The sequence below is a fragment of the Erythranthe guttata genome, chromosome 4, assembly GCF_056151865.1.
Source record: "Erythranthe guttata isolate IM_541 chromosome 4, IM_541, whole genome shotgun sequence".
Classification (NCBI taxonomy): Eukaryota; Viridiplantae; Streptophyta; class Magnoliopsida; order Lamiales; family Phrymaceae; genus Erythranthe; species Erythranthe guttata.
In genome coordinates, this window is record NC_142536.1 from 15432536 (window position 1) to 15460087 (window position 27552).

The following is a 27552-nucleotide window of genomic DNA, read 5'->3' on the forward strand; positions in this document are numbered from 1 at the left end:
AGGTTTTTTTGGCTGTAAATGAAATTAGGATTGCATGAAACCCCGCGTGTTACTAAAGCATTGCATAAAATTTCCTCAATAGTTAACGGTATTGTTTACGGAATAGGGAATTTCATGTAAGATAAAATAAAACATAAAGGGATTTTGGGCATAAAAATAATTTTATACAGTTTACCTAATAAAGTATTGAGGTAAGTAAACAAACATGCGATCATCTTTAAATATTTGTGAAAAATACAGTTTTTGTCCATCAAGTTTTCACATTTGGTCCCCATGTTCACAAAATCACATTTGGTCTCTTATGTTTCAAAAATTCAACATTTTTAGTCATTTCCTTCAATTTTCCGTTAAAACTAACGGAATCAAGCATGTGCCCATCGATGTCTTAACTAACGGACTATCGGTAAACTGACAAAAATGACAAAAAAATATTAAATTATTGGAACATAAGGAACCAAATGTATTTTTTATAAACATGGAGACCAAATGTAAAATTGATGCAAACTTAAGGGATGAAAACTATATTTTCCCCATTTAAGTATTTAAAATTTATAAATATTTTTTTTTCCATGACTATTAGTCGTTCTTTATTGAGATCAATTAATAAGAAAAGTCAACAAAAGTTGCACATAACTGAACTAAGGCTTGAAGAATCCCCCACTCTCAATTGAATCCAGCAATGGATTCTTCCGACAAAGCCAGCCTCCTCCTCCGAGACGACCGCCTCCACTCAGTGCGGCGGAGGAACAAAACCCTAATCATAATTTTCTTCTCCTTAATCATGGTATTAGCACTAATCATCGGCGGCATAGTCATCTCCCTCGCACAGAAGATCAATTCGCAGTTCCCACCACCCAGTTACAGCCCAGCAATTCGAGCATTCTGCGCCGCCGCCAATTCTCAATCATACTGTATGAGTTCCTTATTCTCCTCATCCAACGCAATGACAAAACCCAGCCAAGTCTTCCTTCTCTCTCTGCGGACTTCCATCGAACACCTCTCGGGCATCATTTCAGCAGCGTCCAACGGGGCCCGACCCGAACCCGCTTTCGCCAGCTGCTTGAATTCGTCAGCCCACGCTTTGGGTCAGCTCAACAAAACCATGTACTTAATGCGGGTCGACCCGGATCTGGAAATGCGGCCTTATTATCAAAGGAGGGATATGAGTGGGTGGATCGGCACCGCGGGGGAGGATCTGGCGAGGTGTGTGCGGGAGATGTGGAAAGTTGAATTGAAGGTGTTTGATGGAGTGTACAAGGTGGCGGATTTGGTGCGTTTCAGCAAAGAATTTCTCGATCATAATCACGGCAATGTGAATACGACTGTCCGTTGGGACTCACCGGCGAGTGATCGGAGTTCGAGAAATTGGGTTGTTGAAGATTTGGTTACTGTGAGTTTGTTTGGGTCGGAGTACTTGTTGATGGCGTTTTTGTTTTGCTTGCTTCTAAGGATTTATTAACGCAAAGGTGCAACCACTTTTAATTTGTTTTTCAAGTGATCTATTGTGATTTGTAGGTACGCCGTAGAGGTGGAAATTCGAATGAAATTTATGAATTTTGTCGGATTTCGATACAAAAAGCTATCCCGATATTGAAATTACATATAACTCCGAATGTTGAAAAATTCCGGGTTTTGAAATTTTGATTTGTTTTTGGATTTTCGATCCAATTATAATTTTTGAAAAGTAATTCCAAAAAAAGAAAACTGATTTTTATCCCGAAAATTACACTCCAAATTATTATGTTATTTAATTATAAAAGAGACATATAATCCCTCAATGTATTGTACTTATATTTTTTTCTCTTTGAAATTTCATTTGAAGATTGTATTTTTTTTTTTTGAGAAATGAAATGTCATTCCAATTACATTACATTCCAAAAAAAAAAATAGAAGAAAAAAAAAATCAAAATCAATACTTCAAAAATTGGAATGAAAGAACTAGTTCTAAAATAAAAAAAATTGTTTCGAAATCGAGGGAATTCAGAAGTTATATGTATGCATCTACAATGTAAAATGCACAACAAGACTAACATTGTAGATGTCAATTTTGGGTATTTCATTTTTGAAATTCACAAAAGTTTAAAATTGAATCAAAACTCAGAATATATATATATATATATATATATATATATATATATATATATATATATATATATATATATATATATATATATATATATATATATATATATATATATATATCACAATAGGAAAGTAGGAAAATATTAGTTTTCAACCTCGTTGAAGCGACTTCTTTATTGTGGTCAACCGGGGAAAATTAGATACTACCCGTGATTATTTACATTGGATGAATTTGAACCGTATTGTAAATTTACATATAGTGACACACACATATATTCATGCGTACGTATACTTAGTGGATAGTTATTTAATCAAATTTACTGTTCAAATCCATCTGGTGTAAATAATCAGACATATCATCTAATTCCCGAATTGACTGATCAGTGAGTGACGACCATTCAACAAAGAACATTCAACAAAGAAGAGTCAACTAAAAATTGCCGCCAAGAGGACGAAACTTCCCACATCAATATAATCACACTCTAAAGACTTTAAATCTCGCACTTTCATTATTCATTAGCAGCCATGGATTCCGCAAATCCCACCTTCAACTCCGACCAAAAATCCAGGCTCCTCCAATCATTGCGTTCAAGGAACAAAACCCTAATCATTATCTTCTTCTCCTTAATCATCGTATTAGCACTAATCATCGGCGTGATGATCACCTCCTACGCACACCAATCCAACTTCCGGTCCGTAAATCGGAGCCCGGCAATTCGAGCGTTCTGCTCGTCGTCTAGTTCCCAATTCTCCTGCATAGACTCCTTATCCTCCACCATCATCAATAAACTCCGACCCGACTCCGACCCCAACTCGATCTTTTTACTCTCTCTCGAAACTTCCGTCGAGCGTCTCTCCGGCGTCGTTCCGCCGCCCTCCGACGGAACCCGACCCGAACCCTCCGACTGCATGAATTCGTCGGCCCTCGCCTTGGGCCAGCTCGGCAAAGCCCTGGACGCCTTTCGGGTCAAATCGAAACGAGTAACCGTCGTTCCGACGATGAGGCGGAGGGATTTGAGATGGTGGATCGGCGCGGCGGCGGAGGATCTGGCTAGGTGCGTGGGCGGTGGTTGCGAGGGGAAGGTTCAATCGAAGGATCTGGATGCGCTGATTGAGGTATCGGAATTGGTGGGTTATTGCGAAGAATTTCTTGCGAATTCCGACTTCGCGATCGAAAATTTCCGGCGGTATTTGGCGAGTGATCCGAGTTCGAGAGATCGGATTGTTGAAGATTTGCTCAGGGTGAGTTTGTTTGTGCTGGTGCTTTTGTTTTGCTTGCTTCTACGTATATATTAATCCTCTAATACATTTTCAATTTTCCCGCAATTTTTTGCCCAATTTCAATAATTAATTATATAATTGGTACTTAATTTTAATTTGTATTTATTAAAAATGGAAATTAAGCCCGAGACTCTTTTGAGTAGTGCTTAGCTTTTGGCCTATCTAGGAAGAAAGGCACTCCTAGATAATTAATTAAGCGGAAAACTGGAATGAGGATTTTCGAATTCTGCCGATTTCGATTAGAATATTTTCGATTTTGGAATAATTTTTTATTCTAAAGTCTGAAATTCCGATGTCTGACCTTTTGGAGTTTTGTATATGCTTTTTGCGAATGCTTTTGACGAATACATTTGAACGCGAGCATTTGTAAATCCCTATTATAAATCAATTTAAGAAAGAAAAAAATTGTAATCTATCAAGTGTATGATATTTGACATTGATGCAATAGTTTGTATTTCTAGTTTACAAGTATAATGAAATAATGGATAATAAAAATATGTCCACAAAATCAAAAATAAAAAAGAGAATTTCTTAAATACAAACATTAATATATATATATAGAACACCTAAAAATATAAAGAGAATATTCGTATAAAATCAACATTACATTGGGCTCGTATTATTGGAACGAGTATTCATGGGCATCTCCTCTATTGGTACATCCCCCTTGGCAACGTCGGGCCCTGTAAACATAGATCGTAAGCATGTCAATGAATAATCGTACGAATATATAAAATACGGTGAATATATACCGTATCTTCTTTGTTTCCGATCGTTAACTCGTGGAAAATATTACTTCTTTTCACGCTAATTAATTCAATGTCGCGTCACTTAATGGCGAACACATTGATTCAATCGATTGTATATTTAAGAACATCGATAAAGAAAGAAAAAAATAAAATAAAGCAATGATTATACGACGGACCGAAAGTATATATACTAACCTGGTGAAGAGGCTTCGGCAATGGCAGCTGCTGCTCTAGCTTTGTGGTTATAAATGGCGAAAATACCGACACAAATACCGATAAAACCGAACACACCAACTATGCTTCCGATTATTGCAGGAGTGCTACTTTTCTTTCTTGAGACACTTCTATTATTACTATTACTATTTCTATTACTTGCTGTCGGAGGATTTGGAGTATAGTTTGAACCCGAACACGTATTCGTTGTGTCCAATGCGGTGTTACCGATTAAACTGCCATTTTAATAAGTATCCCAATAAAACATTATTAATATACTATATTAATGATAATATTAAGAAAATGGTAAGAAATATAGGGTTGTTTTAGTTTACCTTAATTTCAAGTTCTTGTTGCATAATAGTGAACTTGGTACTTGTCCAGTGAAATAATTGTATTCCAAGTTCCTATAGCATGAAGAAAGATGAATTAATGTGTGTGTATATATAAATATATAAAACCCATATTTACATGTACTTTGAACTACATAGTATCATATAATTGTGTTTTCATTTCTAATATATAATTTCGTCGAATTTGATGATATTGAAATATGAATTACTAATAACAAGATACAAAATATTGTCACCTGATATTAGCATTTGATATAACCTCGATAAATTAATAACCTCGCTTCATTAATAATTTCTTCTGGTTCCGACTCGATAAAAACGTACTAAATTTATAGTTCAATAATTTAATATTTTGCTAAATTAATTTATAGAAGTTTAACTTTTATAACTATTTGAATGGTCGACATGTATCTGTGAATGTTACGAGTAGGAAACATCAAACTAAAATATAGCTTTAAAATAGGAAACAAACTACTTCATGATACCTTAGTAAATTACACTGTCACCCCTCTAAGTTAGATTAAATTACTTCTAAACCCCGTTCAAGTTTGATATACTACCCAAATTAAACCTCCCTTGAACCTTGACTTTTGCTAATACATAACCCATTTTATCGTTGATTTTTTTTTTTTTTTTATAAATTAATGATGGTAGCACATAATATTTTTTTCCCTCTAAAAAAATAATTTGAAGATAATAAAAATATTACTTGATAATATTAATATTTTTAGTCAAAAACAAATATTAAGCATATGATAAAGGGAATAATTGAGTTTTGGCGTTGACTAACAGTTCTTGAAGATCTGGAAATGTGCCCAGGAATGAAGGAATTGGTCCGTATAAAGTGTTTAAGGATAAATCGCTGCAATTAAAGAATAAACGAGTCTTAATTAATTTTTAAGTAATAATAAAATGAAATAAATAATTGAATTTAATGAAATTGAATAAAATGGTAATATTTACATTCTCTGAAGCGCATCCATCGTACTGAAATCAGGAAGTGGCGCAACCAAATCCCTGGAGCTAAGTTCCCTGTTTCACCTTTTCAACCAATCAGTAAACATTTAAAGAATCATAAATAAATAAATATATACACAAATAAATTAATAAAAAGGAAGGAAAATTAGGAACAAGAACATATAAAATTATTTTATGATGGGATATATAATATTACAAAATTGCCACGATTCGATTTAAAATTAATTTCGATCAAAATAATTTCTAGTATCGATAGATCCAGGTAGTGACGGAACCATAATTTTAAGTTCGGAAGCACCAAATGCGTTACAAAAAATCTGCTGGGTGAGGCCGTTAATGCTATTGTATTCAAATTTTTATATTTCTATATAGATTAATACAGAATTGAGAAATATTGGGGGCCATGGCCCCCTTGGCACTATGCTGGCTCCGCCATTGTTCCATTTAAAACTAGAAAATATTTATTGTTGGAAGAAAAGCAAAAATAAATTTATGGTAAATATGCATCAAACATTGACCGAGGATATGAAAGATTATTCATCATGTTCATTTGGTTGTGCCTAGATAAATAAAGCAACTTAATTAATAATATAAGGTGTTTAAATAAATTATACCCTACTTAATTATTAATTGTTAATTAATTAATTAATAGAAGTATAATTAATACAATTCTTACAGTGCTATTATGCGTGGGCTGGCATCAGAAGTACATAGTATCCAACTCCATCTGGGTGTAATGCATGGGTCCAGGTTATCCTCCTCCAACAATGGATATTGATTTATTATTACAACCAACCCTAATACTGAATCAAACCAAACAATTAATTAATAATATATATATATATATATATATATATATATATATATATATATATATATATATATATATATATATATATATATATATATATATATGTATATGTATGTATGTATGCAAACCATCGTTGTAATTTGTGTTGCCGGTGTAATTAGGATTCGAGGCTAGGGAAACGCCTTTCATCACGTCGACATCGTCGGAGAAGAAATCTCGTTGAAGATCGAGTTTATCATGACCCGTATGAGTCTTCTGCAACGACCTTCCTGAATTGTTTTTTTTTTTTTCCCGAAAAGAGTTAGCAACTTAAAACATATATATGTAAAGGAAAAGAAATCTACACCAAAACATTGAAAGAAACACACACACACACAAAGCATTATTATATATATATATATATATATATATATATATATATATATATATATATATATATATATATATATATATATATATTACCATGAGCTGATGCAAAGAAAAAAAGGAATGTCAAGAAAAGAGAGAGAAAATTGGCCATGGATATATTGATGAATTATAAGATCTGAACTTATGAAGAAATATGTGAGTGTTTGACCAAATGCTACTAGCTTTGCATCTAATTGGATATTGAAGAAAAAATGAATTGTACAATGATATATTTTTCATGGGATTTTAGAGTTGACTTATGTATGTGTGTATGTATATATAGGTGAGGTTTTTTTTTTTTTCTTTTAATTATTTAATATTTTAATTTATGTATACATGTCATGAATTTGACTTTGTTTGCATGAGCTGAGGTCTAGCTGTCTGTGTCAACAGCTAAGACGACGTCGTCGTAGTGGTGGGAGAGTGGAATTAGTATATATCCTGGGTGAGAAAGCCCTACGTTTTTCGTATGATCTGTAAATTATAGTGAATGATGATTTACCCGATATATTTATATAATTGGTTTAATGCGAATTCTTTATTACTCAAAAAGAGTGGAATTGGTATTATATAGATTAATAATTGCTGATTAAAGTGACTGGCACGTAGAGTCAAACTAATGTCTTGTTATAAAATTAATTAAATTGTGGAAAAAATGGGTTAAGGTTATTTAAAATAATGTAAGACGGACAGTTGAGATTGTTAGTTAATAATGCAAAAATATTAGAATCAAAGGAGGTTGTTAAAGATCATAATTTAGTATTATTTAAAAAAAAAATTTATTTTGAGTGACCACCTATTTTCATATTCTTAGCCAAAAAAAAGATATTTTTGTTATACAAATAAATTATAGTGAATCATGTGACATGCTTAAGCTAATCCAAAGCCCAACCAACATTAAGTTACCTGTATCTGGAAGAATATTAAAAACGAACAAAAATTTCAAATTGCACTAATGTTTAGGACCAACAATTGAGTCGGGCCTAACTGAAATCCGATGGGTCGGTCTGGTTATATTTTAGTTGAGTTTAATTTGTAACACCCTCCATGTCGTTTATATAATTAAGAATAGTTTTTAGAAAAATGGACTTTATTAAAACCTTCGGATCCTATTTGATCCTTTAGAAAATAAGTTTGGAAATCGTCAAAGCATTTTTCTTTCTTCAAAACATAACCCACATTTGAAAGATATAATTTTCATAAAGAGTGCTACTTCAACATAGACGGGGTTTTAAAGCAATACTTGTAATACAGCGGAACACAAAATAACTTTATTTTACATACACCCCGGTTTAATAGACTAGATTCCTAAGGAGAGTACATTATAAAAACTTCTCAAATTAAAACACTTAAAGAGAAAGTGACTGATATAATCTTTGAAAATAGTCGGTCGGTATAAAAGCTCGTGATTCCTCGAACTCCGCTCCACCAGTTTCCATAACCGCTTCGAGAACCTCAACCTTGACATGGGCGACGAGTTTCCCCTGCTTAACGTATACTCACAAGGTGTACTCACATAAACAAAATGTTGTATTAACATGGGGATGCATCGACCAATTAGTTGTAGTACATATAGACATCAAGTCTCTATAGTCTGTATTAACATATATAACGCATAAATGCAATATGACGGGATACCTATCAGATTTATAACATGGTTATCGGTAATAGACGTCGATATTCTGAGCCCGTTTATTAATGGAAGCTATCCACTCTATAGTCTATAGTACCGTAGTTGGAATACCGGTCCCTCCGTATTTCCGTGTCTACTCGACCGATAGCCATTTAAGATTCTGACTTCCTATACTGACCATGCAATATCATAAATGACAAATCATATAAACAATTCAAAACGTATAAATAAACATAATCATACTTATGTCAATACAATTACTATAATGTGACGGTATCCCTAGCAGATTCATAACATGGTTATCGGTAATAGACGTCGATATTCTGAGCCTGTTTTGAGGGGAGCTACCCACTCTAGTCTATAGTACCGTAGTTGGAATACTGGCCCCTCGTATTCCCGTGTCTACTCGACCGATAACCATATTACGATTCTGACTTTCCTACACTTGACCATGCAGTACCATAAATGACACATCATTGGACTCCAATAATATAAGCATGTTAGATCGAACTTACACTTAGCATAAAACACGTAACCATATAACACATAACCAAATAGCTAACAAACATATTCAAACCATTTTCTCCCTTAGAGTTTCTTCTTCAAATAACTCACATAATCAATTCAAATTGCATAAATAAACATTCTTCTAATTCACATATATTATTCAACATACACGTACCACATACAAGAGGTATCACATACAAGAGAAGGGGATTATCATATTATTTCATATAACCACTTTCATAATTATAACATACCAACGTGATTATCTTAAATGCAATTCATGCGTTTTCTAGGTTATACATTTATGTTAACATATAAGCATACGATAATCATAATAGCACGTACGCATATAATATATGAAATCCAAATCCACATTTTCTATTTCAAAGAACTACAAGGAAATCTGGCAGATTCGGCACTTCAACTTTGGAAATTCATATCTCTTAAACCGTACATACAAGCATTATGAAATTTCCACAAAACCTCCACATGTATATGATTTATACCATGTTAAAACAGTTCAGTAAAATACTTATCCATGGGAGAGAAATAATTCATTTAGTACAGTAACACCAGCAGAATTTCAGAACAGAGCATTCAACTTTAAAAATACCAATTAAATCATTCTTTCAACGAAACGCCATGAAACTCCTCTGAGAATCAGATTTATAAGTCTATAATCATATCCAGTTAGAATCGCATGAATCGGAACAAGATAAAATATAATTTAACACATAAATCATAGATGACTCAGAAATCCTGCAGTTTCAGAAAACGGTTCATAACTTGATCAATATAATTCCAAATTACGCATACCGTATATCAAAACGAAGCTAACAGAAATATCTACACGCACAATTAATTTCATAATTTTCAGAAAATAAATCATCGATGAAACATGCACTGGAACTTGAGGCTACGAATCTGGAAATCGAATTAGGGTTCGTTGAAATCTATGTTTCATGACCTAGATCCCTAAATCCGATTCCTAAGCATATTAATCAATTAAATCACATAAACATCATCTTATTATTATCATTAATTCAGTAGAAGGACCAAAAGTCCTTACCTCTTTGAAGAAAATCGAATACAAGGAAGAAGAGGAAACCGAAGGATTCTCGGAGCTTTGGCTGAAGGCTTTTGGGGCTGAACTTGGAGCTATCCCCTGTCCGATCCTCTTGATGGTCTTGGGGAATTTTATAGGGAAATCAATCCCATTAATTAGATGTCAAACTCCCCAGAGAAGAAGGGGAAATTTTGATGAGTTTCATTGAGTCTTCGGGTGAAGCTGCCGTGGAATGAGAGGAAGAAGAGTCCAGACCAAAATCCTCGTTTCTTCTTTAAGAAGAAGAAGGAACCGCCGCAGGTAAATTGAGAAGGAAAGAGGAGGAATCTTCCTTGGCTTATACTAGGAAATTAGGAGGAAATTTCCCAAGGACTGTAATGCAATATCTAAAACCATTGGGGTCTTAATAGCAATTAATCAAATATTTGCAATTCAATGATTTCCTTAATCCTTTAATACCTGGCAACTTAATACGCATATATAGTACAGCACATATACGGCACATACACACACTACACACATAAGGCACACACATGGTATATATATACACAGCTCAAACAGATATATCTATACTCGTTAAATCATAAAACATTTAGGGATAAATTGCATAGCTTAATTACTACATCATAACTCACGTAGCACAACATTCACATATATGTATCTACATTCATTAAACCATAAATCGTAAAACAATTAAAGATACATTGCATAGATTAATTATCATATCATAATTTTCATGAGACCATATAAATTATAATTAAGCATGTACATGAGAAACAAATCACTATAATCTAAATTTAATATCAATATTAGCATAGATTAATTATTCGTTTAAAGCACATAATTCATTTAATCACATAGATAGAGTTACTCAATTATCTAACCAAATCGAGTCGATCACATTAAATAAAATATTATAGATCACATAAGCAGTTAGGATGCAATAAACATCCACTAGATAATTCATGAAATGGAAATCATCGATTTACTCAATATAATTTCATATAATATGCTTATGAAAATGCGGGGCGTTACAATCTTCCCCCCTTAAAATAAATTTTGTCCTCAAAATTTGAGAAATCATTCATAGAAGATGATGATATCAAGTTATGACAAAAATTCCGTTTGTACCCAAGATCGGGTAAATAACATTTTGATTGAGGTTACCAAATAATTTGAAAAATAGTTCATCAACTCTTGGCAAAAACATTTCATGACTAAAATCTGAGACATGCTTTTGGTAAAAGATTCTTAAAAAGATATTTCGAAAAGAGCTTTAGCATGAGTATCATTACTCGAGGAAAATCAAAATCGAGTCTCAGTGAGACTTCCAAATTTTCTGACATAAAATCCGATTTAGAAATACCCTTTAACAGTTAAAATTCTCTTGCCCTCACAAAAGCATTTTGCCGCATGGTACTCCTGGATGCATATTAATTATGCTTAGTCCTAATGTTCACATAAGATTCACATAAACACTTTGTAATGTATGGCATCACCAATCAATAAAATGCATCACATAGTTTAACTCAAATAGGTTTCATCATATCATATATCGTTGATTCATTAAACGTTAATAACGAGAATCAGGACATGCTACAATCTTTTCAAGTCACATAAATAGATAATCACCTACACATAATTGCACATAAACCAAAGCTAGAACATAATTTCAAAACTTAAGGATATGAATTGCATACCTCCATTTTCTGCTGAGTACAATTTGACAATGGGTTTGAGTCGGTGATTGGAAAACTTCCTTTTCTCGATCTTGATTCCCGTAGAAATTCTGTAACTGTGGGCCTAGTTGAAGTGAAGAGATTTGAATTCCTACTGATATCGTAGAATTCCTTATCAAAGTTAGGTACTATATGAACAAGCCTGAGAAAACCCCTGTATAGCTTCTTCGATTTCGCGATAAAGATAAATATGACCAACAGTGGTTCGAATGTATATAAAAAGAAACTTTTTTTTTTTTTTTTTTTTTTTTTTTTTTTATACTTCTTACTAGCTTTTATTCTTTTTAAAACTCAAAGTTTCGTAAGAAATCAGTTTTTAAATCCATTCGAGCATTTCGAATAACTCGAAGAAGGTTTTACAAATTTCCTCTTATCAAAATAATCTTGACCATGTAGAGGCATCACAATAGTCAATCGAGTAATGAAATGAAATCTGAAATCTGTCAGTAGTTTCAAAAGTCTTTATTAAAATCCCAATTTGGTACTCAAGTTCCAAAATCAAAACATTTGAGCCCTTATACTTCATAATTAAAACCATTCTCCCCATATATTATACTCTTAAAAGAGTTCTCAGTCATTCAATAACAAACTCATAGATTTAACATTACCACATAATTCAAACATACAATAGCATCAAACAAATACTCAAATCATAACCTTTCGTCCAATCATACATAGCATGAGATAATTCAAGAAATTTGAAACATTGAACACATATAATCCGCATAGTTAATTTCTAAAATCTCGAACTTCCAATTTAGAGATAATCCAGTAACGACATAATTTAATCACGTAGCTCGAACTCTACAATCAAAGATTACTACATACTTTTACGATCACATAAAAATCGACATAATTAAATGCAAAAGATAGGATAGTAAAGTTCTAAAGTCTCATACCTTGGACTAAAGATACTCAAATAACAATATAATTTAAGCATGTAGTTCGAACTCATAAAATCAAAGATTACCACACTCTACACTTATGATCACATAAAATTTCACATAACTCGATTCAAGAGATAGGATAGTTAATTCCTAAAGTCGTATGTCTCAAATTAAGGATACTCAAGTAACAACACAATTAATTCACTCGAATTCATAAAATTAAAGATTGGCACAATCTACTCTTACGGTCACATACATAGATTCAAGCATATTAACAAGAAATTAATTCTCATCAAATAAACATACAAGCGAGAAGTTATACTCAAATATTGACATATATCAAGCATACAAGCCTCATGTTAAATATCACCCAAAGCATAAACATGAATTCTATAATTCAATTTAAAAGAAAGAGCATATAATACTCTACTCAATCCACATAATTCGGACTCAAGCGATCAGCCAATTAATTTCTAAAATCAAATAGATCGAATTAAAGATAATAAAGGAAAAGTATTGCTCGAATTCTACATAACTAAGGATTAGCACAATCGACCATCATGATCATATAATTTAACTCAAGTTTACTATCAAGAGATAAGATTAGTCATATAAATGTCAATCCAATGAGATGTTCAAGATCCCAACATATACGAAGCACACCCATTTAAACAAACTCTCAACAATTGTAAAATTGAAAGAAGGACATATCATACCTTGTTAAATTCAGTTTTACTTCGAGCATCACATAATATGAACTACTCTTTATATCACATAGTGCAAGTATATACATATATCACTTACTAAGATCAACTAAACATATCACAATTGAATATAAAGACAAGTCTATATAAAATTCCAATTCTCTACTTCAAATATTAGATCAGATAATTTCGAACAACAATAAATCTAACCTCGTATTACGGCCAGGAGCTGGAGGAGAGATCACGAATGCCTTCAACCATAATCAGGAATCCAGTGTATTAAACACTGCTCTGATACCAACTTGTAACACCCTCCATGTCGTTTATATAATTAAGAATAGTTTTTAGAAAAATGGACTTTATTAAAACCTTCGGATCCTATTTGATCCTTTAGAAAATAAGTTTGGAAATCGTCAAAGCATTTTTCTTTCTTCAAAACATAACCCACATTTGAAAGATATAATTTTCATAAAGAGTGCTACTTCAACATAGACGGGGTTTTAAAGCAATACTTGTAATACAGCGGAACACAAAATAACTTTATTTTACATACACCCCGGTTTAATAGACTAGATTCCTAAGGAGAGTACATTATAAAAACTTCTCAAATTAAAACACTTAAAGAGAAAGTGACTGATATAATCTTTGAAAATAGTCGGTCGGTATAAAAGCTCGTGATTCCTCGAACTCCGCTCCACCAGTTTCCATAACCGCTTCGAGAACCTCAACCTTGACATGGGCGACGAGTTTCCCCTGCTTAACGTATACTCACAAGGTGTACTCACATAAACAAAATGTTGTATTAACATGGGGATGCATCGACCAATTAGTTGTAGTACATATAGACATCAAGTCTCTATAGTCTGTATTAACATATATAACGCATAAATGCAATATGACGGGATACCTATCAGATTTATAACATGGTTATCGGTAATAGACGTCGATATTCTGAGCCCGTTTATTAATGGAAGCTATCCACTCTATAGTCTATAGTACCGTAGTTGGAATACCGGTCCCTCCGTATTTCCGTGTCTACTCGACCGATAGCCATTTAAGATTCTGACTTCCTATACTGACCATGCAATATCATAAATGACAAATCATATAAACAATTCAAAACGTATAAATAAACATAATCATACTTATGTCAATACAATTACTATAATGTGACGGTATCCCTAGCAGATTCATAACATGGTTATCGGTAATAGACGTCGATATTCTGAGCCTGTTTTGAGGGGAGCTACCCACTCTAGTCTATAGTACCGTAGTTGGAATACTGGCCCCTCGTATTCCCGTGTCTACTCGACCGATAACCATATTACGATTCTGACTTTCCTACACTTGACCATGCAGTACCATAAATGACACATCATTGGACTCCAATAATATAAGCATGTTAGATCGAACTTACACTTAGCATAAAACACGTAACCATATAACACATAACCAAATAGCTAACAAACATATTCAAACCATTTTCTCCCTTAGAGTTTCTTCTTCAAATAACTCACATAATCAATTCAAATTGCATAAATAAACATTCTTCTAATTCACATATATTATTCAACATACACGTACCACATACAAGAGGTATCACATACAAGAGAAGGGGATTATCATATTATTTCATATAACCACTTTCATAATTATAACATACCAACGTGATTATCTTAAATGCAATTCATGCGTTTTCTAGGTTATACATTTATGTTAACATATAAGCATACGATAATCATAATAGCACGTACGCATATAATATATGAAATCCAAATCCACATTTTCTATTTCAAAGAACTACAAGGAAATCTGGCAGATTCGGCACTTCAACTTTGGAAATTCATATCTCTTAAACCGTACATACAAGCATTATGAAATTTCCACAAAACCTCCACATGTATATGATTTATACCATGTTAAAACAGTTCAGTAAAATACTTATCCATGGGAGAGAAATAATTCATTTAGTACAGTAACACCAGCAGAATTTCAGAACAGAGCATTCAACTTTAAAAATACCAATTAAATCATTCTTTCAACGAAACGCCATGAAACTCCTCTGAGAATCAGATTTATAAGTCTATAATCATATCCAGTTAGAATCGCATGAATCGGAACAAGATAAAATATAATTTAACACATAAATCATAGATGACTCAGAAATCCTGCAGTTTCAGAAAACGGTTCATAACTTGATCAATATAATTCCAAATTACGCATACCGTATATCAAAACGAAGCTAACAGAAATATCTACACGCACAATTAATTTCATAATTTTCAGAAAATAAATCATCGATGAAACATGCACTGGAACTTGAGGCTACGAATCTGGAAATCGAATTAGGGTTCGTTGAAATCTATGTTTCATGACCTAGATCCCTAAATCCGATTCCTAAGCATATTAATCAATTAAATCACATAAACATCATCTTATTATTATCATTAATTCAGTAGAAGGACCAAAAGTCCTTACCTCTTTGAAGAAAATCGAATACAAGGAAGAAGAGGAAACCGAAGGATTCTCGGAGCTTTGGCTGAAGGCTTTTGGGGCTGAACTTGGAGCTATCCCCTGTCCGATCCTCTTGATGGTCTTGGGGAATTTTATAGGGAAATCAATCCCATTAATTAGATGTCAAACTCCCCAGAGAAGAAGGGGAAATTTTGATGAGTTTCATTGAGTCTTCGGGTGAAGCTGCCGTGGAATGAGAGGAAGAAGAGTCCAGACCAAAATCCTCGTTTCTTCTTTAAGAAGAAGAAGGAACCGCCGCAGGTAAATTGAGAAGGAAAGAGGAGGAATCTTCCTTGGCTTATACTAGGAAATTAGGAGGAAATTTCCCAAGGACTGTAATGCAATATCTAAAACCATTGGGGTCTTAATAGCAATTAATCAAATATTTGCAATTCAATGATTTCCTTAATCCTTTAATACCTGGCAACTTAATACGCATATATAGTACAGCACATATACGGCACATACACACACTACACACATAAGGCACACACATGGTATATATATACACAGCTCAAACAGATATATCTATACTCGTTAAATCATAAAACATTTAGGGATAAATTGCATAGCTTAATTACTACATCATAACTCACGTAGCACAACATTCACATATATGTATCTACATTCATTAAACCATAAATCGTAAAACAATTAAAGATACATTGCATAGATTAATTATCATATCATAATTTTCATGAGACCATATAAATTATAATTAAGCATGTACATGAGAAACAAATCACTATAATCTAAATTTAATATCAATATTAGCATAGATTAATTATTCGTTTAAAGCACATAATTCATTTAATCACATAGATAGAGTTACTCAATTATCTAACCAAATCGAGTCGATCACATTAAATAAAATATTATAGATCACATAAGCAGTTAGGATGCAATAAACATCCACTAGATAATTCATGAAATGGAAATCATCGATTTACTCAATATAATTTCATATAATATGCTTATGAAAATGCGGGGCGTTACATAATTTATAGCGAGTCAAATCGAGTTTGAGTCATCTTGTTCAACCTAATCAATTTATGAGTTGAGTTTGAGCTTTCTATCTATTGACCAATCAACAAAAGATGACTCGGTTGACCAACAAACGCCAAACTTGCTTAGCGAAAAGAGTTGTGTTAAAAGCATCTAAATTGCGAAAGTCTAAACTGTAAGATAAATATGATAGACATATGAATTGTAGTTTTTTTCTTATATTATTCTTTGATAATTGGAGGGCTATATATACAACTGTAGGGATGTTCTAAAGGCTACAGTTATACGACAATTAAGGCTAAACTATATAATCAAGGATTTGATTGAGGATCAATCAAGGATTTGATTTGTATTTGATTCTGCCTCATTTTCCCTATTATGCCCCCTCAAGATGGAGTTCAAGGGATGAACACCAATCTTGCTCCGTAAATCTTGAAGTCGTAGGCCTGCGAGTGGTTTCGTTAAGGCATCGGCAAGCTGATCTTTGGAGGAGACATGTGAAACACGGAGACTGCCGCGTTGAACCTTCTCTCGAACAAAGTAAAAAAATCAAGGGCGATGTGCTTCATGCGCGAGTGAAATATTGGATTGGCACACAGGTAGGTGGTGCCAACATTGTCCCAATAGATAGCAGGTATGGTTAAATTTAGTATACCAAGTTCGTGAAGTAGAGATTGAATCCAAGAGATTCCAGAAGCCGTTGATGCGACTGCACGATATTCAGCTTCTGTCGAGGATCGAGCTACTGATCGTTGTTTCTTAGAGCTCCACGAGATTGCATTTGATCCTAGAAAGACGACATTGGCGCTGGTAGAAGTACGATCATCAATGTTGCCGGCCCAGTCGGCATCAGAGAATGCATGTAATGATGGTAAAGAGTCCCGTCGAAAATGAAGACCATGATGGAGAGTACCCTGTAAGTATCTTAATAAACGTTTGACAGATGACCAATGGCCAGTGGTTGGCCGATGCATGAATTGAGATAATTTGTTAACCACGAAAGCAATATCCAAACGTGTAAAAGATAAGTATTGTAGACCACCAATAATGGATCGATCTGTATTCTATTGCATCTGTGAGAGAGGTGCCATCATGAAGCGTTGGAGTGTGGTTCGGGGACATAGGAGAAGTGGCCTCTTTGACATTGCTCATTTTTGCTTTCACTAGAAGATCATGAATGTATTCTTGTTGAGAGAGAAATACACCATCTGATGTTGGAATGACTTCTACATCGAGAAAATATGATAATGGGCCAAGATCTTTGACGGAAAATCGTGCTGCAAGTTTGATGATAAAATGTTGAATGTGCTTTGCATTTGTACTTGTGACAATTAAATCATCCACATATACTAAGACAACAATTGTTAGATTACTGCGTTTATAAATAAATAATGAGGTATCTGCTTTTGAATTTACAAATCCACGAGAAATGAGAAATTGTTTCAACTCATTGTACCAAGCTCTTGGCGATTGTTTGAGACCATATAATGTTCTCTTAAGATGACAAATATGATGAGGATGGTGTGGGTCAACAAAACCTGGAGGTTGAGCCATGAAAACATTTTCTTGAAGGGTACCGTGTAAAAATGCACTGTTAACATCAAGTTGGCGAATGGGCCAGTCGTTAGTGATAGCAAGGCTGATGAGAAGACGAATTGTGGTTGGTTTAACCACAGGACTAAAGGTTTCATGGTAATCTATACCAGGGCGTTGATGAAAGCCCTTAGCAACAAGGTGTGCTTTGTATCGGTCGATAGAGCCGTCCGAGTTTCTTTTAATACGGAAAACCCATTTGCAGCCAACTACGTTTTGACTTTCTTCGGAAGGAACAAGATCCCACGTGCCATTGCGGATTAGAGCGTTGAATTCGTCGGACATTGCTTGCCGCTATTTTGGATTTTTTAAGGCTTGGGAGACACATATGGGTTCAATAGGCATTTGAGTAGTAGTTGTGTGCATGAAGTACTTTCGGTTGGGTTTAGCGATATTATTTTTTGAGCGTGTTTGCATGTGATGGTCATTAACAGTGCTGGAAATAGGAATATGTTGTGGGTGCGAATTTTCGACGGGCAATGATGAGCATGGTGATGAAGCACTTGGTAAAGAAGTAAGGGAAGTTGATATAGAGGGACTGGACAAATTGTGAGAGGTGGTTGAAGATGGGGTTTCTAAAATGGGAGTATTAGCAATACTTTCAATAACCTCTTCATGTAATTAAGTGGATCGGAATTGGTCTTGAGAGAAAGATGGAATGTCATTTGTATTGGATGGTGAAGAGTATGTCGTATTAGGGATAACATTAGTGAGTGGAGTTTGTTTAGATATTGGAAGTATAGAAAATGGAGGAAGTGTAGAAGTATTTGGTATGGTTTCATTTGTTGAATTAGGAGTAGAGGTATGAGAAGAGGTTAGAAAAGGAAATATATTTTCGACAAAAGAGACATGATGAGATATGTAAATTTTCTTTTTAGTGGAGTTATAACATTTATATGCACTTTGTGTAAGGGAATATCCGAAAAAAATGCAAGATTTGGAGTTAGAATCAAGTTTACTTGAAACATATGGCCGAAGCCAGGGATAGCACAATCAGCCAAATATTTTCAATTTGGACAGATTGGGTGGGTGGCCAAATAATTTTTCAAAAGACGAAATCATGTTTAGTTGAACTTTTGGCATACGATTGATTAAGTAAACTACAGTTTCAAAGGCGTGAGGCCAAAAGGACTGCGGCATAGACGCATGATCGAGAAGAGTGAGGCCAGTTTCAACTATATGGCGGTGACGCCGTTCAGAGAAACCATTATGTTCGGGGGTATGAGGTGGAGATGTGAGGTGAGAGATGCCATTAGCAGATAGAAAAGATTTAAGTGAGATAAATTCACCACCATTGTCTGTAAATAAGGTGATGATAGGTCGTTTAAAAAACTTTTCGACAATGGATTTAAATCGAGCAAAGATGTTAAAGACTTCAGATTTATTTTTCAATGGGTAAAGCCAAATATATCGAGTGAAATGATCAACAAAGATGACATAATATTTAAAATTATCAGTGGAATAAATTGGAAAACTCCAAACATCCGAAAATATTAACTCCAAAGGAGCATTGCTTGTGAGAGACGATTCTGAAAAGGGTAATTTATGGAGGTCTTAATCTCCAAATTCCGCGTTCTTCCTGTATCATTATCACAATTGCTTCCGCAGCAGCTGAAAGCCAAGTTGGTTACACCCATACCTCCCAGACCAGTATCAGATCCACCTCCCAGGAATCATAATCCTAATACCAGACGTGAATATCACATGGGAGGAGCAGAGCACTGGACTGATAAATGTTACAATCTGAGACACCGGGTGCAAGATCTTAATTGACAAAGAACTTCTTAAGTTTGAACCACCGGAAGAGAAGTCGAGTGTGATGCAGAATCCGCTTCCCTCGCATGGGAATGATAATGCTGGTCCATCTAGTAATGCAGTCAATGGATTCCACTCGTTATGCCTTTCACTCCTCCATAAAGAGCGAGTCAAAGCTTTAGTATTGAGTTTTTTGCTTTCCTTGCTAGGTCCAATAGGCTGAAAGGGGGTGAGGGCTTGTTGCTTCAAGAAAACCTACATGGCTGGAAAAAGGGGCACATACAGAGAACCACTCTGAGTCTTTCATCGCCGCATGAACGAGACCCTGGAAAAAAAGAGCATCCGACCGTGATTCAGTTGTCAAGATCGAGACACACGTCGTACTTTCTCCAACCCGACTGGAAATTCGACTAAAGGCAGGCTCATCTGGCTTTTCTAGCTTCACTCTCTCACCAGATGCTTAGTCAGAGCCATTCTTGTTGCTCTCTCTTGCCTTAGCCTTCCTCAGCCGTTATTGCAATGACAGGAATTACACGAAAATTTTGAGGGCATATTAGAAGATAGGTCGAGAATATTAGAAAAGACAAGGTGATTAAGAAATTTAGCAGATGGATGACCAAGACGAGAGTGCCATTGAGATGACGATGCTTTAATGGAAGAAAATACAATTAAAGGAGGATTGCCAGAAGTGTATTTTTGCCATTCATAAACACCATCTTTAGTTTTTCCTTGCGTTAGAATTGCTCCGGTGTGAAGATCCTTCACAAGAAAATCAAATGGTCAGAACTCAACTGATACTTTATTATTTTTGCAAAATTGAGAAACATAAATTAAATTAGTTTTCATGCTAGGCACACACAAAACATTAGATAAATTAAAAGAGTGAGAGGATGAAGAAATAGATGAAGAACTAGTGTGTGTAATTGCAGACTAGTTCCATCACCGATAAGGATATCATCGGATCCGATGTATGGTGAGTGGAGTGATAAGTTTTGGAGATCAGCTGTAACATGGTGAGATGCACCACTGTCTAGAAGCCAATCAGAGGTTGATGGATTGGTTGGAGCAGTGTAGTGGACTTGTGGTGCATAGGTTGGACCGGGTGATCGTGGTTGATTGGAATTCTAGAAGGAGTACTGATAAGTACTGCAACGACGAGCAGAGTGTCCTTGTTGATTGCAAAGTTGGCATTTCCCTAGGTACGGACATGGATTAAAATTGTTTGTGGGAGGGGTTGTCGTTCTAGGTTGTGCGTAAGGGCGTTGTTGAGATGGTAGATAAGGTGGTGCTTTATATGTTGAGTTTGGTCGGATTGGGTGTGAATTTGGTGAATTTCAGTAACATGGTAATGATTTGTGTGTCGGGTTTGCGCTGGCAGGGATTTTTAGATTTTTTGCAGTTTCAAGTTGAAGGTAAGCTTCGTGATTGATTAATTTTTCGTGCAACTCATCAAATGTAGTGGTTGTCTCACAAACACGGATGGCATCGCTTAGAGTTTTGTACTCATCATCAAGGCCTCCGAGGATCTTAAGAATGAGATCTTCGTTATTGACTGGAGCATTCAGCATGGCAAGATCATCGGCAATGGATTTCACGGTTTGCAAATATTCAGTCATAGATTGAGTTCCTTTCGTGAGGATACGTAAATGTTCTTTCAATTGACTAATGCGACCACAAGATGGTCTGGCATATGTGTTGGCTAGAATCATCCAAGCCTCGTGTGAAGTTTTTGCAGAAGCAATAAATGGAATCAAGGTAAGGGATAGAGAACCAACAATTGCATTAAGAATAAGGTTATCTTGGCGAATCCAAAAAGAGTAATTAGGATTGTGAATCTCTCATTCAGTGGTTGAGAGAAACGGAGAAGGACAAGGTTTTGTTCCATCAATGAAACCTAACAAATCAAAACCAACGAGAAGAGTGTGGAATTGGAATTTCCACGAAGTGTAATTTGTGGAGGTGAGTTTTAATGGAATTTGAGTAGCAGTGTTGATGATGATAATGGTATTATATGATTCAGGGGTGCTAAGGATTGTGGGTGTGGTGGTTGAGACATTTTCAGAAGATGTAGGTGTTGTAGCAGAAGTGGTGGTGGAATCTCCCATTGAGGGAATAATTGTTTATTACTGTAGAGCTATTGGCTCTGATACCATATAAGATAAATATGATAGACATATGAATTGTAGTTTTTTTCTTATATTATTCTTTGATAATTGGAGGGCTATATATACAATTGTAGGGATGTTCTAAAGGCTACAATTATACGACAATTAAGGCTAAACTATATAATCAAGGATTTGATTGAGGATCAATCAAGGATTTGATTTGTATTTGATTCTGCCTCACCACACACCAAAATTTTTAGTCATGAACAACTATCGCCATCGAGCCCAGTGGATACCTTTACCTTTAGTATTTCCCCACCAAAAATTGGCCATAAGACTCTCAAGATCTTCGGTAAAGTATCTACGGAGCTTGAAACAACTCTTAGCATAAGTCGAAATATATAGCTTGAATCAAAGCCTTGACAAGAATTTCTTTCCCACCGTTTGATAACCATTTTTCTTTCTATCCTTGAACATGTTTACAAACCCTATCACGAAGGTTGGCAAACGTTGTTCTCTTACTTTTTCCGACCACCGACTGAAGCCCCAAATATTTATCATATTTGTCTACTAACTCCATGGAGAGAATAGATTGGATCAGATTAGTATTTGTTGAACTAGTGGATTTGATGAAAACAATGCTTGATTTCTGAAAATTCACCATTATTGGCCCGATGCTTCTTTATATATGTGAAGAATATTTTTGACACATTTTGCCAATGGAAGATTGGCATTACAAAAGATCGTTGTATCATCGTCCAACACAAGATGAGATATCCTAGGATCCCCCTTGCATTCGGTTAAACCCTCAACATGGTCTTGACTTTCCTCTTTTATAAACAAGGCCCTTAAGGCTTCAGCATAAAAGAGAAAATTATACGGTGATAAAGGGTCACCTTGTCGAATGACTCTTTCTGCCGGAAGCAAACCAAAGGAGCGACCATTGAGCACGAAAGAATAAGAGATCGTGATCACGCGTAACATAACTAAATCTACGAGTGAGTGGGAAAACCCCAACTTAATCATCACTTGATGCAAAAGACCCATTCAATGTATTTTTCTTATATAAGTGAAAAGAGCTAAACTTTCCTACGTGTGGGCGGTTGTCTAATTGCTCGACTTGGGCTTGGGTCAGCCTGCGTCTGACCCTCAAGAACATCAAGTCCTAAACATTTTCCTTGCAAACTCCACATATATTGATTAAAACACGAGAATGAGAATGCTAGCCAAAACAACTTTCTTTCCTCGAAAAGATAAAAACTTTTGTCATTCATGCGCCTGATGATGCTAAAGATAAATCACCTTACGTAATTGAAGTATGATGAGCTAGAAGAGCAAAGTGGATCATTGACTCACGAGCTTGATGACCCCGACATACCTGCGATCAGAGAACACGTAAACTAAGCCGGGGTTGATTCGGCAGAAACCATTATGACGCTCAAGTCAGGTGTATGGATTATAAAAGTCGTAGAGAGAATACGAACAGTTGTATTGTTCGAATATTAAACGTATCTTAACAAATGAATTATAACTTTTATTTATACTGAGCTTGTTGGGCTGAAAGTAATTAATTGTAATTGTCGGCACAAACCTTTCTTGAACGTGATTGGGCCTCGATTGTAGTGGTCTTCGATAGGGCTCGTGACCCAATAGGTTAAGAAATCGTAGGCCTATTGGACCGGCCCAATTAGGCATATCAACGTCCAATATAGATTTGAATTTTTCGTAATATAAGCGGAAATTGGAATGGGGTTTTAAAATATTTTCGAGTTTGGACCAATTTTTTCATTCCAAAATTTGGAATTCCAATTTCCGATTTGTTTTGATCTTTTTCAAACGGAACTGTATTACATATTAGAGTTCGATTTGTGTGAATACATTTGTATATAATATTGCAAAAAAAAAAATTAAAAAAAAAAACTTATCAAGTATATGATATTTGACATTCATGCAATGTATATAGTTCACAAATACAATGAAATAACGAACAATACACGTCCCCAAAAACGAAAATTACAAAAAGAGAATTTCTTAAACACAACCATTAACATATATACAATCCATAAAATTAATAAAGAGAATATTTCTTCACATCTACTAGAAAAACGTGTTTTAGCAACGTCCGTTAGCAACGGACTATAAATCCGTTTCTACCATCGTTGTTCAGCAACGGAGGTGGCAACAGAAGACGAATTCGTCCCTTTACTTGTGAAAGTTCATCGATAGCAACGGCTTCTAGCGACGCACATCATGTCTGTTGCAAAAGTTAAATTTAGCGTTAGCTTTAGCCATAAAAATAAAGGTCGTTGCTATCATATTTTTTTTTGTGACAACTGTTGGCGATGGATACAAAGTCCGTGTCAAACATAAATATTTACCAACATCTCTAGCAACGGAAGGTTGAGCCGTCGCAAACGTAATTAATTAGCGACGATGGTAGTAATGGAAAATAAATCCGTTTCCAAATTAAATAATTTACTATAGATTTAGCAATGAACATCATAGTCGTTACTACAACAAATATATTAGAAACGAAACTAAGCTACGAACATCATAGTTGTTACTAACATAAATTTTAACAAATAAATTGGCGACGAACAACATACATTGCTAATGTTAATTTTTATCAATTTGAATAAAATATGCAAATAATAATAATAATAATAATAATAATAATAATAATAATAATAATAATAATAATAATAATAATAATAATAATAATAATAATAATAATAATAATAATAATAATAATAATAATAATAATAATAATAATAATAATAATAATAATAATAATAATAATAATAATAATAACAATAATAACAATAATAATAATAATAATAATAATAATAATAATAATAATAATAATAATAATAATAATAATAATAATAATAATAATAATAATAATAATAATAATAATAATAATAATAATAATAATAATAATAATAATAATAATAATAATAATAATAATAATAATAATAATAATAATAATAATAATAATAATAATAATAATAATAATAATAATAATAATAATAATAATAATAATAATAATAATAATAATAATAATAATAATAATAATAATAATAATAATAATAATAATAATAATAATAATAATAATAATAATAATAATAATAATAATAATAATAATAATAATAATAATAATAATAATAATAATAATAATAATAATAATAATAATAATAATAATAATAATAATAATAATAATAATAATAATAATAATAATAATAATAATAATAATAATAATAATAATAATAATAATAATAATAATAATAATAATAATAATAATAATAATAATAATAATAATAATAATAATAATAATAATAATAATAATAATAATAATAATAATAATAATAATAATAATAATAATAATAATAATAATAATAATAATAATAATACGTGTAGTCTACTTTTAAGAGATTGAATTAAACTTGTAACAATACTTATATTTTCTATGCTTCATTGATTTATCTTTATATATACGTGTACCCTAATTATTAGTATTTTATGTGATAGAAAAAGAATTTATTTATTATAATTTTATTGATTAATTTATTGCCTAAATTAGTCCTACACATTAATTAGCTAATTGCATAAAATAAAAAACCCTTTTCTGCCTCTACAATTAGAGGAGAGAAACAGCGGCAATTAGAGGAGAGAAACAGAGGCTGACGGCAACCACCAACACAACCATCTCTGCCCACACGTCCGGCGCACGAAGAACTCCACATATTAAGGTAACCTGAATCTCTCCCTCACTATCTCACCCGTCCCCCACTCGTTCCCATTCGTTTCGTATTAAACCCATGAGTTATAAGTTAGGGTTTTAAAGTTCTGTTTTGAAATTTAATTAGGGGTTAAAGCATAATTGACGCTTGTTTAAGTCATATTCTTAGCGTAGTTTGGAGAGGAATTCTAGATTAAACTCTTAGTTAAGATGCCTGTATTGTATAGAGTCATTGTTGAACATGGATGTCTCAATCTCTTGTGTTCCTGAATTATATTTCTATGGAAAAACTTGAATTTTACTAGTTGATGGGTTGAATTAGAAGTTTGAGAATTTTACTAGGTTTTTTGTCGAGGCTACTGATTCTCCTTTCCCGTCTGACGAAGAACCTCATAATGGTAGCTTGAATGACACAAATAAAACAAATTTAGTGTTTAGTTGCTTATGTGTTTTGATTGTTGATGGTATATATGATTTGATTGCTGATAATACATGCTGGATATTATGATATCACGATCGCTAGCTTATTATTCAATATAATTTTATGTTTTAATTCTGCTCGTTTCACTTTAATTCTTCTTCATTAAAGGAAATTGCTAATAATTCTAGACAACTTGGTGAAATATCGAATTTGTTTTTACGAGGATATCATAAATACCATCTGATGATTTCTTTTTTGAATTATGTGATGTTATTCATTTTATAGCATTCACACTTTATTTGGATGATTAACTCATTAATGATTTCGTGATTCTGGCATTTTGTTTTGAGTAGAGGTTCCTAATATATTTTACCAATATCTCTGATCCCTGCAATGTTATTATTATTATTATTTATTACTAATAGTTAATATTTGTAGAAACTCTATTATTGGTCTAGTGAGGATCACCAGGTAGTAAGAAGACTTTTTGAACAAAAAGGAAGCACGAGCTTGAGCAATAGTTTGAACAAAGCCAGGAAATAATTCAGTGATAAAAAAATAACACCAAAGTGGATCAATCGAAATCACTGGGATGAATTACTGGCTTATTGGAATAGCAACAAGTTTAAGGACAAGTCAGAAACTAATGCTAATAATAGAAAAAATGGTCCGGATGGTTCAGGTCAATCGCTGCATACATGAGGATCAATTCCAATATCAGAATATAAAAGAAGATATGTAAGTATTCTTCCCTTTTTTATTTGTATTTTCTACAATTTAATTATATAAAATGCATTTAATTATTATGTTTATTTTAGGTGAAAGGAAATGGGAAAGAACCTAGTGCCTCGGAGTTATTCCTGATAACTCATAAGACAAAAGAAAATAAAGATTGGGTCAACAAGAAGTCAAAATTGATATGGGTAAGCATCTCATTTCATTAACATAATACAATTGCATGCTTTTTTATTCAACCCAAGGTTGGATTTGGTTATGAATCTGAGTTGAT

At 33.5% G+C, this 27552-nt stretch overlaps 1 protein-coding gene and 2 long non-coding RNA genes across 9 annotated transcripts; 1 reads left to right on the plus strand and 2 right to left on the minus strand.

Annotated features, from left to right (window-relative positions):
• Window positions 1–3770: 3770 nt before the first annotated feature.
• LOC148771245 (uncharacterized) lies at window positions 3771–7123 on the minus strand. Its single transcript, XM_088816995.1, has 8 exons — window positions 6930–7123; window positions 6596–6736; window positions 6333–6459; window positions 5642–5710; window positions 5469–5540; window positions 4661–4732; window positions 4308–4561; window positions 3771–4046 (listed from the first exon to the last, which is right to left on the minus strand). Exons 1-8 carry the CDS (start codon window positions 6985–6987, stop codon window positions 3967–3969), a joined length of 873 nt encoding a protein of 290 aa, XP_088673121.1. The 5' UTR covers window positions 6988–7123; the 3' UTR covers window positions 3771–3966.
• A 932-nt stretch (window positions 7124–8055) lies between these two features.
• LOC105953568 (uncharacterized) lies at window positions 8056–16465 on the minus strand. 7 transcript variants are annotated; one of them, XR_016030887.1, is made up of 4 exons: window positions 13622–16465; window positions 11782–11914; window positions 10085–10467; window positions 8056–8681 (listed from the first exon to the last, which is right to left on the minus strand). It is a non-coding gene; the product is annotated as an uncharacterized LOC105953568 (long non-coding RNA). The 7 variants fall into 7 exon arrangements; XR_016030886.1 differs by having other exon boundaries at window positions 8056–8676; window positions 13622–16464; XR_016030888.1 differs by having other exon boundaries at window positions 8056–10467; window positions 13622–14481; window positions 15890–16444.
• LOC148771246 (uncharacterized) lies at window positions 11884–15985 on the plus strand. The gene is made up of 2 exons (XR_016030889.1): window positions 11884–12697; window positions 12851–15985. It is a non-coding gene; the product is annotated as an uncharacterized LOC148771246 (long non-coding RNA).
• Window positions 16466–27552: the final 11087 nt, after the last annotated feature.

Excerpts from the sequence above, each read along its gene's own strand:
- LOC148771245 (XM_088816995.1), bottom strand. The coding sequence starts at position 6,987 with ATGGCCAATTTTCTCTCTCTTTTCTTGACATTCCTTTTTTTCTTTGCA. Across the intron at positions 4,733-5,468 it reads TTTCCAGATCTTCAAGAACT|GAACTTGGAATACAATTATT; the intron begins GTTAGTCAACGC and ends TTCATGCTATAG. Across the intron at positions 4,562-4,660 it reads AACAAGAACTTGAAATTAAG|TTTAATCGGTAACACCGCAT; the intron begins GTAAACTAAAAC and ends TTAAAATGGCAG.